General features: G+C 40.2%; 1 protein-coding gene and 1 long non-coding RNA gene across 2 annotated transcripts in view; both read right to left on the bottom strand.

The window, feature by feature from the left end:
* Nucleotides 1-2,227, bottom strand: part of LOC106952963 (Ig-like V-type domain-containing protein FAM187A) — a 15,597-nt gene extending 13,370 nt beyond the window's left edge. Inside the window, exons 1-3 of the mRNA XM_015041427.1 lie at nt 1,968-2,227; nt 1,199-1,476; nt 770-1,123 (exon numbers count right to left, since the gene is read on the bottom strand). Of these exons, the coding sequence (XP_014896913.1) occupies nt 770-1,123; nt 1,199-1,476; nt 1,968-2,159 (824 nt within the window). The 5' untranslated portion in view covers nt 2,160-2,227. The remainder of the gene's footprint in view (nt 1-769; nt 1,124-1,198; nt 1,477-1,967) is intronic.
* A 6,672-nt stretch (nt 2,228-8,899) lies between these two features.
* On the bottom strand, nt 8,900-11,250 carry LOC106952973 (uncharacterized). The gene is made up of 3 exons (XR_001426090.1): nt 11,137-11,250; nt 9,142-9,144; nt 8,900-8,910 (listed from the first exon to the last, which is right to left on the bottom strand). It is a non-coding gene; the product is annotated as an uncharacterized LOC106952973 (long non-coding RNA).
* Nucleotides 11,251-11,494: the final 244 nt, after the last annotated feature.

Genomic DNA, 11,494 nt, shown 5'->3' on the forward strand with positions numbered 1-11,494 from the left:
TAATATAAAACAATAGTTTGGTGCTGTTGGGCTCAAAGTCTGAGAGGCTTTTCTTCTATCAAACATTTTTTTTTGCCTCTTATTTAGTGGAAATATTGATGAGACTTTCTTTAAAATGATAACCTTTTTCAACCTTTATAGCTCCACTGTTGAAAATGAGGCTCTAACATCACAAATGACAGTGAAATAAAATCCAGTCCAACATCTGGTTTGAGGTGATTCCTCTGGATCCTGTTGGAGGAAAAATATCCCAACTTCAGAAGATGAGCTTTAACCTAACAGAGCTCTGTGGTTCCTCCTATCAGGGTGAGGAGGCGCCATGTTAGGAAGAGAAGTGGAAGCTGCAGGATCTTCAGAACAAACAGGTCATGATGCTGGGCTACTGATTATCCCTCTGTCTTGACACAGGATCAATAGAACCAGTTTAAAAGCTAAAATGAATGGTTATATGTGAGACATGTAAAACTGGGATGCTCTCCATGCCATGATGTTCAGAATTTAGGTCTCATAACATCTCAAGGTGTCAACATTGCAGCCAGTGAGCTGAGAGAAATACAGCTTTATTTTCTAGCAATTCAAGAGCTACCAGCTTTTATCGCTTTGCAAAAAACTTCATCAGCACATACAGCATATACACTTTTGTCATAGTACCTCCAAGAATTTAAAACTACTTTCACCCCTGAAACTAAACCCAACATTGTTTCTGAATTATTCCTCAGGCAGCTTAGTGTGGCCGCCTAAAACTATATTTTCAGACTCACATCCTTACCTGTACCCAAGAAACGCCATCATAGCGGTCAGCTTTGAGGGTGGGGAAGGTTCAGGTGGGCATGTGACTTGGCAGCTTCTGATTTCTACCTTCGGCTCCTGGTTTATGCGGCTGAATGACACGGGGACTCCTTCTGAGCCACAGGAAGCCACTGTCTGATTGGCCAGTCTGTAGCGCACATGCAGGAAACGGGAGTAAACGTAGCAGAGTCCGATTCGGACCTGCTCACCTGGAGCGCCACACCGGTCGCACACTGACCAGGACCGGAAGCTAATGAAAACCTTGTACATCGGGTGAGAATAGACGATGAAACTGCTTCTATGTCTCTTCTTCTTTCTACTTTCTGTAGAGACCCTGAAGGCACCAAATCAGAGAGTTGTCATTGATTATTACAATGTCATAACAAAGTTTTTGAGTCTGTCTCCTAACCTGGGGGGGGAACTGAGCGCTGGAGCTTCCTGAATGTCCAGGTCGTAACCATAGAAGAAGTCTTTATGCGCGGAGCCGCAGATGTAGAGGCCGGAGTCTTCAGGTCCCGCTCTGAATATCAGCAAACTGAACATCCTGATGGAGAATCGACTCCGCAGGTCACTGCTGTGAGGGACCTGACTTGTGTCCAGCAGCTTGTTGCCATGGTTATCTGTCAGGGCTCTGGTCTCATCAAAGCTGCTCCAGTGTTTTCTGAAGAACCAGACAACTGATTGGACCTGAAACAAAAACAATGAGGAGGATAATGGGAGAATGTAGGCTCCTGATAAAAGATGCTGTTCAGGTAGCTGAACCTTTTACTGTCACTTTGGTTCAGCCTCCAAGTGAGGCTAAAACCTCAAGTTGATTAAGGTTTTATCCTGTTTCCAGAAGGAAAAAATGGAAAACTGAATTATTACAAAAACCCTTTTAGTTAGTAACCAAGCAACCATGTTCATCCATTACAGGACGCCACGGAAACTGCAAATTACTTTTGAACACAGGACAGATTCTGACTAATAAACAACACAGTCTTAACTCAAACAGCTGTCAAAATAACATATGATGGGGAAAAGAGATATTTTAATAAAAAGATATTTCTCTGATGTATGGCCTAACAAACTGAGCACCAGATAAAAATCATATTTATTGTTACTAATAAAATCCTTGATAAGTCAATGTAAACTTGTGGCTGGACCAGTAAATGGGACGTAGGTTGTGTTTGGGTTACCTCCTCCGGTTTGCAGTGGCATGGCAGCTCCACGGTCACCCCGGCTATGAAAGCAGCATTAGTGAAGGTCAGGAAAGCAGGACAAGCCGTGCTGGAAAACACATCCTTCTTCTCCTCAGGAGCCTCAAAGCTCCAGACCACAGAGCACATCAGGACCACAACCAAACATGTCAAAATCATCGAAAATAGCATCAGAACTTTATGATTTCATGAAAATAACTCAGCAGACTTTCCAGTTGAGTTACAGAATGGATCACCAGTTCAAATTTTGGGCTTCCGACAAACATATTTGAATCAAAACATGATTTAGCTCTGAAACAAGGCTAACTTTGAAAAATACTTTCCCTTCAAGATATTCTGCATTTTCTATCTTTCTCTAACAAATGTGTTCAGTTTAGATTGCAATAAAATTTGATAATTTTTTATCTTTTTTTTTCTGACATAATCTTGATCACTCGTTTCTATGGCAACAAAACAAACCTGAAGTCCTATCACAAAGTTCAAAGATGTTATTAATTCAAACTTCATTCAAAACAGAAAACGACCTTCAACACTGCATCTAAAACCAAGTAAAATAGCTAAAAAGTCTATATGAACAGAACTGGTTCTGGTAGTAGAATATACTACTGTTTATTTTAACAAGCTTTTGCTCATGCACTAATCACAGACCTAATACTTTAAGTTCTGTCTTTAGGCATTTTAGCGCTTTTGCTAATTTTTAACATGTTTAGCCCTATTCGTTTCCCTAAGTCATTTTTTATAAGAAAACTCTAAAGCACTAATTTACTTGGTAGACTTTCAGTTGGATAAAGTTTGATATTTGTGTTGAAGTCTTGAGGATGAAGACAGTTTACACACCACTTCCATTTCCTCCCCATTTTCTCAATGACATTATGGTCGATGAAATTTAAGGGCATTATAGAACATATGAATGTCAGATTTAGGGTTGTAGTCTTTAAAGGAAAGAAACGATTTGAACTGCTGTTAGCGTTTTAGTGTTAGCTTGGTATCCTATTGCTGCAGTGCTTTAGTGTTAGTGGAGATATTTTTTTCTGATAATGCTTTAGGGTTTGCACAACTAACTTTTTACTTGCAGTCAGATTTTATCTTTCACTTTCTGAACACACATGCAGCAGAACCATGGTTGGTAGGAAACTGGAACCCTTTGCTTTTCTCCAGGTTAAATATATTCCACTCTGCAAGTGAGGAACCAAGCATAACTCACACTCCACACTTCAGGGTTTGGTGGCGAGAATTCAGCACAAGTTAAAACAGTTAATTCATCAAGTGCTATCCCACCAGCCCTGCTGCAAGCACTTGTTGCTGCAGGATTACACAGGTCTGTGCGTCAGCAGGCCTCCAGCAAAATGAGTGAACAATGAGTAACTCAGCTTCCCGCTGAGACAAACAAGACTCCTACTGCATGATGCAAGCTGTCAGCTACTGCTAAAGGCAAAATGAAAAATGATTTCCCTGCAACTATGTGTGTCCAGATGTGTGTGAAAGCTTGCAGCATTAGCTACGTACAGAAAGGCCTCATTTCAGCCAGAATGACAAAAAGCACGACCAGAGAAGGAAGGACTTACAAAGTCATGATATTCTCCATTGTCACATTAATTTCAAATAGATTAATAATTACAAATTTAATCACAAATATGTCATGGAAAAGCCCAGCAATCAATCACTACCAAACATGCTTTGTGCCAGTTTAGCATTGTTAAATTGATTATAGGGATTGAAATATTAATTTGCAGTGACAGCAGTCATTTTGACTGTCCAGTCCACTTGTTCTGTTTACCTGCAGAAGGCTTGCAGCCATCTTGGAGTTGCTTTTACAATCTCTGAGTCTGATCTGTAACCAAATGCTTGTCACTAATCAAACCAGACAGGAACAGGAAGTGTCTGGTCATATGAATTAGACACTTCCTGGAGGCCTTCCAATTTTACCACACAACTGGAAGCTAGAGACTATCTGTTGATGGAAACATAATATTTATGCAGTATTTGTCTGTAATGTACAGCATATTATGCATACTTTAATCCCTTATACACAGATTGTATTTACAGCAGATTAAAAAATGAGTATTTGCTGTTAAACAGATGCTAAATAAAGCAAAGCTGTTACATTTGAATATAGCACTATTAATATATGCAATAATGGTTCAAATTAATAAGATAAAGCATTATTAGTTATGACTCAGGTTGGTAACAACAGTAACCTGCTTCTGGAATATGCATTAAGCAACATCAATGGACACAAACATCACCTTTGCTGCAATAAAGGGTTTTATTTTGGACGTTTTCTAACCTTATTCCTGTTGTAGAAAGATGCCGTATAAACCTGGGTGTAGGAATGATGGTGGATGGCAAACAGCTTGTCTTTGCATCATCTATTTAGCTGACTGTAGCTACTTAAAATCTAAAGCATTTTGAACATCGGGCTGTTGTTACATTGGTGCTGTGTTTCTATGTGAACTCATGTTCACTGAACCTGTCAGACTCCTTTTGGACCAGATTGAGAAACAGGTTCACTTTAAGACCATTTTGGGACATTATAGCCCACTTTCACTGCAAAATGTCACAATCTGGCACAACTGACAGCTGATCCAAGATGTGTTCAGATCTCTAATGCTTGGATTTTTTTGAAGTTGGCACTTTATAAAACAAGCTTCTTCTATACTGTCTGTGTTACCAGGGTAACTAATCCCACCTTGGGCAATGGTGTTGACAGCACTGCTTTTTGGAAAGGTCAGAGATTTTACATGTTCTGTGTTGGTGGGTGAGGAGAGGCTGCCTAAAGCACAATCCTTTCTTAAATCTGAGTGAGGCAGTTACAGCTGCTGAAAGGAAAAAACAGTTCAGCCCCGTTCTGAATGATTAGCTCGAACTAAAGCTCCCCGTGCTTTATTGTGTTGTAACTATAGACATTGATCAGAAACAATGTGATTTCTATATTTGTGAAGATTAAATAAATCTACAGCTGCAGGTAATCTGGATGTTTCTGGAGAGAACATCTCTGTTTGTTCCAGGTATTTTTAACAAAGATGGTGGTGAATCTGATCTGTGTTTAGAGGCAGAAAGGAGAACGGAGGTGAGCAGTGATGTTGAAGAATACGTGTGGCTTGGGTGGGAAAAGAGCTGGAACTTTTTGCTCATTCAGGTTTGCAAAAAATATTATAATTTCCATTCAGATTTGGTTGTTGGAAGATAAACCTCCACTCCAGTCCATCAGGTTTTCCTCTAGGATCACCCTGCATCAAGCTCCATCCATCTTCCCCACAGCAGTGATTACATGAGGTTGATTGTCAGCGCTAAGACCCGCCTCCTGCCTCTGATTGGCGGTGCATTTCTTCAGACGGCTGCAGCAGCTCATGGAGGAGAAGGAGTTCAATATTTTCAGATATTCTGTCTCATATTACATCTCATGACATAAAGACAGTTTTAACAAACATGCACAAAACATATTTTTGTAAAAGTTACATTCTGTTGCTCTAATTGTTTTATTTTTGGTTATTTACAATTTAAGTTAAATTAATAGATAAAAACATAAACCTGCTTTAAAATCAATGTGTCTCCTTCTGTTGAAGATTCATGAGAAGGATTAAAAACTTCCTGAAAACTTTACTGTCAGTTCCAGTGGTTTTTGAATTCTGATGTCATCATCCTGCAATGAATTGTAATTTTTAAATTTGTTTTTCATTGTATTTTATTCACGTTTTATGTCTTTCCTACAAAGGCAACACTGTGTCACAAATCGTACAAAATGAAACACAAAGATCCGTCGGACCGTTCCTGCTGCTGCTGACAAACATTCAGTCTTCATGCTGTTTATGAGCAGCAGAGAACATGTGCACTTCATCCTCGTTGGCCTCATTAATAAGGGTGAATGTATAGGAGAGGTATGCCTCTTTAATCAAAAATGCATTAGTCAGCTGTTCCCACAGCTGAAGGTTTTGCTCTTTGAATAATTTATATTTCTTACAAATGTCCTTAAAATGGATGTGGCAGGGTGACTGGATGTAGCGCCGTGCTTGACGAACTCCTTCTGCTGAAATCCTCCATGCAGCACCAGCTGTTATGACTGACACAAGCCTCTGCGTGTGGGAGGAACCCGGGTCGGGAAATGAACAGAATCTCCCAGAGCGAACGGCAGTGATTGTTTTATGCCACAGCAGCATCACAGCACCACCAGGCATGTCAGAGCTGCTTTAACCGTGAACAGGAACAGGAACAAGGTGAATGGTAACCAAACTTTCTTGTCTGAATAAACTCCATCTGTCAACTCAGAGCGCAGACGTTAAAATACTTCTGTTGGTTCATAAATCACTGGCTGGTTTATGAACTGCTGCTGCTCTCATATCAGCCTTCCAGATCTTTGGGTCAGAACCAAACATGGAGAGGCAGCGATCAGCTTCTATGCACCACAAATCTGGAAAATACATCCAGAAAACTGCAAAACAGCCGAAACACTGAGTTAAATCAAGGATAAAACCTTTGATTAAGAATAACTGGAACATTGATCCGTATATTTGATGTGTGTTTGATGACTTTGATGATAGCTTTTGACAAAATGTAATCTGCATTGCTTGTTTTTTAATTGGTTGTTTTGAAGGAGTAAAGCACATTTTACTTTCTTTTTGCTAAAATGTTCTTAGTAAATAGGTTGAAACTGCTGCCAGCCTGACTGAAACAGAGGAACTCATAACACACTTTTAAAAGTGGACACACAGATCAAAGTTTAAAGTTTTAATCTTAACCTTCAGAGATTTATATGGACAGACTCCTCTGCATGTTTCTCCTGAGCTTTTTTCACTGTGCATTTCTTGTTGCATACATTTTCTTTACTTTACCTTCTGAAGCACTTTGTGTCTGTGAAATCTCTCTATATAAATAAACATTCACCAGTTTAAAGAGCGGCTCCTGCTCCATGGATCTGTGACGCTCAGGTGATGTGAGTTTCTCATGTTTGTGGAGTGATTTCTAGATAATTGATTGCAGTAATTTGCTGGCTTCTGTTTGTCCCATAATTATTCATCTTGTTGGCTCTGATGAAATGATCACTTCACTTCATAAGAGCAAAGAGGTCGCTCTAATTTTTGACATTTTATTTTAATGGTTCATTTTTGTGGCACTTTATCATCAGAAACCAAACAAACAAAAGGCCCATCGAGCTCAGGGCTCTGCTGCAGGGCTAATTTACTGGAATACAGAAAAAGCATTTACACAAAAACCGAAAGTCAGCTCTGTTGTTCTGCTTCTGCAGGAGGTTTATCAGTCCATCCATCTTAGTTCTGAGGTTTACAGCGAACGTCCATCTGTCTGTCCACACATCTGTCCCTCCTGGACCCACAAACAAACAATCCCATCAGATCTGATGCTGCATTTTAAATACCACCGACTCCAGGTATCATCATCATCATCATCATCCCCCCTGCTCCTACACAAAGGTCCTTTAAATGGTTGGACTCTTCTAATGAATCATTTATCCTCCACTTTCCATCATCGTCTCCTCGGCAGAGGAAATTATTTTTAGCAGCCAGCGGTAATCTAACATGTTCGGTTTCAGTCGTTGATTCTGGCTCCATTAAGCGCAGCACTCCGCCGCTGAGAGATCTTTTGGTTTTGACTAATTACACACTCGGCCACAAACCGCTCTTTCTTGCTTCGCATGCTTAAACAGGAAGGATGAGATGACGGCCGACCCACAAACACGTTTTTTGTTTTTTTCTTTTAGTTTTTCTTTCACAGTTTTGTCCAGGTGAGGTGAAAAGTGCATAACAAGAAAAATGTTTCTGTGCTCCTCCGTTGTGGAGCAAACCTGAAACCTGAGATGTGCAGAAACTTTGTTTCCTTTAAATATGAAAACATTTTGTTTACAGAAACGTTTGATCTTAAACAAAATAATGAACAATTTAAATGCTTCTGTTATGCTTTTTTTTCATCAGTTTTTTTTAACATCTATTTGTGTTATCCAAGTCTTTTATGTATATTTTCCTTCCATCTTTCATTTGGATCAAACTATTTATGGAAACGTCAACAGAACAACAAACAATGCAGAATACATGGTTTTATTTTTCATTAATTGGGAAAATATTCATTTTTATTGTGTATGTATTACTCATGATATGTCTATAATTTAGTTTTTCACTCAAAACATAAAAGTTGGATGTGATTGTGATTTGAATATTGTGTGTAATAATGGTGATAATGTGTTGTTTCCTTCAGAGCTTCCTGATCCAGGAGGAGGATTTGCAGTCACTCGGCCGTCAGCGCAGTGGAAACGTTTCTCAGGATGTCGGCAGAATGTGGAACTCCAAGCAGAAACCGACTGGATCAGATGGAAAAGCAGAGCTGCTCCTGATCCATCATTTAACTGTTTCTTGTGAAATTCACATGGATTTTTTGTTTATTCCTCTCAGCTTTAAACAGGAGTTTTTGTTTTTTTCACCCAGTCAGATGCAAACAGCTCTGATCTTGGAGAATGCAACGCTTCATTTTGCTGTAAGCTGCATAAACATAAACACATACTGTATGTGGGTGAATTTTCCACTAAATGCATGCATAACGATTTATTAACATGTGAGAAATGTCATTTCTGTGCAGAGAGGCAGTGTTTACTCAGTGGTGTTATTTTAAGAGCAAATCTTCCAGAATGCATCAAGGCCTGAAAGCTCTGGGTTTTCTCTGTTTGTGCTGCAGAACGGACTTCAGATGTTTGTTGGTATTTTATTACTGACAGCTTTTGAAGAATTTCTAAGCCCTTATTTGAATCATTAAATAATAATCATATTTTTTCACCATACAAAATGTAACCTAACTCACCTCTTGGGGTCAACAGTTTCAGTCTCTCACTGACAGCAGCTGAAGGTGGATTTGGTTCCAAAAACTCTTTTTTTTTCAGCTCAGCTGCAGCAGAAAAAAAAAAAAAAAAACATTTCTGTTTCTTTTTGCTTCTCCCGTTGAGCCTTTTCCTTCTCTTCAGCACCTAATCATGAGATCCAGGCCGTTCCTGATACATTATTCGTCTGATTGTCCTGTTCAACCCACAGCCAGTCAGGGCTGATTTTCCCTTTCAGATGAAATGAACTGCTTAACTTCCACAGTTTCTGTTCAAATGACATTTGGTCCACTGCAGAAATTTTAATTTAATTAAATCGTACATCCGACCTTCCACCTACTGCATTTTATTTCTTGACCTCTGCTGCTCATGTTTCCCAATTAAGTTAAATGTCATTCCAGCATCAAAGAATATTCCTTATTATCTTTTTTTTTTTTTTTCAAATTCAGGAAACTATTTTTTATTTTTTTAACAGAGAATACAATGCAGAAGAACTGAGCTGGAAAATGATGCTGGTTAAATATTCAGTTTGAAGACGTTTGCAGGGTTTATTTTCTAACATTTACAAAGAGCAATCTTCAAATAAAACATTTTTATAATCAAAAATTGACTGAAATTGTGAACCTTTTCTAATTTTACATCATTCTAAGTCACTTATTATGTTTTATAATTTAGCAAATACAGCTATGCAGGATGCATCTTAAGATAAAACCAAACCACCCTGCTGAGAAGTGAATATAAAATAACTTCATCTATTAATATCCTAACTTTCTTGCAGTGATTTGAAAAGCCTGCTTGAAGTTTTCTGCCCTCTGGCTCGCTGCCTTCTGTATATTTAATTCATGAGTGTTTGCTGAAACGTCCTCAGAAAACTTTTCATTTGACCACTGTACGTTACGTATCGAGCCGCCTCTTATTTTTCACCTCTACCCAAACTTCACCATTCAATAAAGTCAAGCCTCCGATTCTGAGGTCAAACATTTGATTCAGTCAGGTTTTCTCAAAGTGCTGTCAGATCGACTAATGGCCGCAGAGAAAACCCAAAATCAATCCGTGGCCGGGACGTTAAGCGTAGCTTTCATTTTGTTTGCGACCTTGCTCCTCCAGCGGCGTGTTCCTGAAGGACACACACTCGTTTCATTTGAGAGGAGTGTGTGTCCGGCCGGAGAACACACACTGCCCTCCACTGTCGGCCTGAGAGCCGCTGGCCGCTTCCATCAAAGAGCTCTGAAGAGGAGCTGCTGGAGGACCGGGAGCTGCTGCTGTTTTATTTCTCACTCTCAATGTGGACCACTTGGCTCTGCAAAACTCACTCACTGGCCACTTTATTAGGTACACCACACTGGAGCCAATTTTTTTCTTCAGCCATGTACTTCCTCACACTGTTGCTGCAGATTTGTTTGCTCTGCATCCAATCTTGTTTTCTCAAAAAAGATTCTCTGTTGGATAAATATTTGGAGTGAACAGACTAGAGCAGGGGTCTCAAACTCAATTTACCCGGGGACCGCTGGAGGCAGAGTCTGGGTGAGGCTGGGCCGCATAAAGGATTCCACAAAAAACATTTTAAAAATATCCTCAAATGTCATCAACATTTAATCATTTCTCCAATACATGAACTGCAGGCTTTGACAAAGACATGATGAGGGAGTGACAAAATTTAAGGTGTGTTCACACTGCAGCAGTGACCCAATTCCGATTTTTTGTCAAATCGGATTTTTTCGCCAGGCCGTTCACACATATGCGACCTGCATGTGTTCTGCAGTCTGAACGGGCAAACGACCTGAAAGTGTCCTGCATGCGCAGTAGAGGGCGCCATAGCGTCAGCGTTCTCAGTGTTCTGCCAACTGCCATGAAAAGAAGAAGTGCTCAGTGTTTGCGGAAGTAAACATGGAGGCTAACGGTGGAGCTTAGCTTACATATTTGAAGTTGTTATCCGGCCGGAGCAGCATATTAACAACTTAATCCTCATATTAGCCCGTCATAGTTGTTTTTCTTCCCACTTGCGCTTATCAGGACGCAGAATTTGTTGAGTATCAGTGACGTTCAGTTCGGATGAATGCGGCCTGGACGTTAGGTCGCATTTGAATCGGATATGCATCGGATATGAGTCACATTCAAAAAGAATCCGACCTGTGCTGTTCAGACTGTCATGAGAAGATCAGATACAGGTCGCATTACGTCAAAAAAAAAATCGGAATTGGGTCACTTTAGGCTGCAGTGTGAACGCAGAGTAAGTTTATTCCACTTGATGTTGCTCTTGTTCTACGTTTTATAGAAGTCTTTAGCCAGCTAGCAACGTATGGAAAACGTCTCGACGCGTGATGTCATCACTTGTCACAACAGCGCGGCGGATGACGAGCAGCCCGGTAGCAGTCGCCTTTCTCTGCGTTTGACCGTGGCATTTGTTAATGGTAGAAAGTACCGGAATGGTGACTGCAGGTAAGGGCAACTAGTACCGGACTGTTTGTAGTGTGCATGAAGTCAGTGTAGCTTAGCCTAACACCGAATGTCAGCCATGACGAGGAACGGCGGGCGAGACTTCCTTCAGAGGTCCGTTCACCCTGTGGGCCGCACTAATACTTCCATATCACGGTGGGGCCACAAGACAAAGTCCTGCGGGCCGCGAGAATGAGACATCTGGACTAGAGGAATGGAATAGGAAAGGCTTTTGTGAACGGATAGATTCCTT

The sequence above is a fragment of the Poecilia latipinna genome, unplaced genomic scaffold, assembly GCF_001443285.1.
Source record: "Poecilia latipinna isolate Pla-1442-1.1 unplaced genomic scaffold, P_latipinna-1.0 Scaffold551, whole genome shotgun sequence".
Lineage (NCBI taxonomy): Eukaryota > Metazoa > Chordata > Actinopteri > Cyprinodontiformes > Poeciliidae > Poecilia > Poecilia latipinna.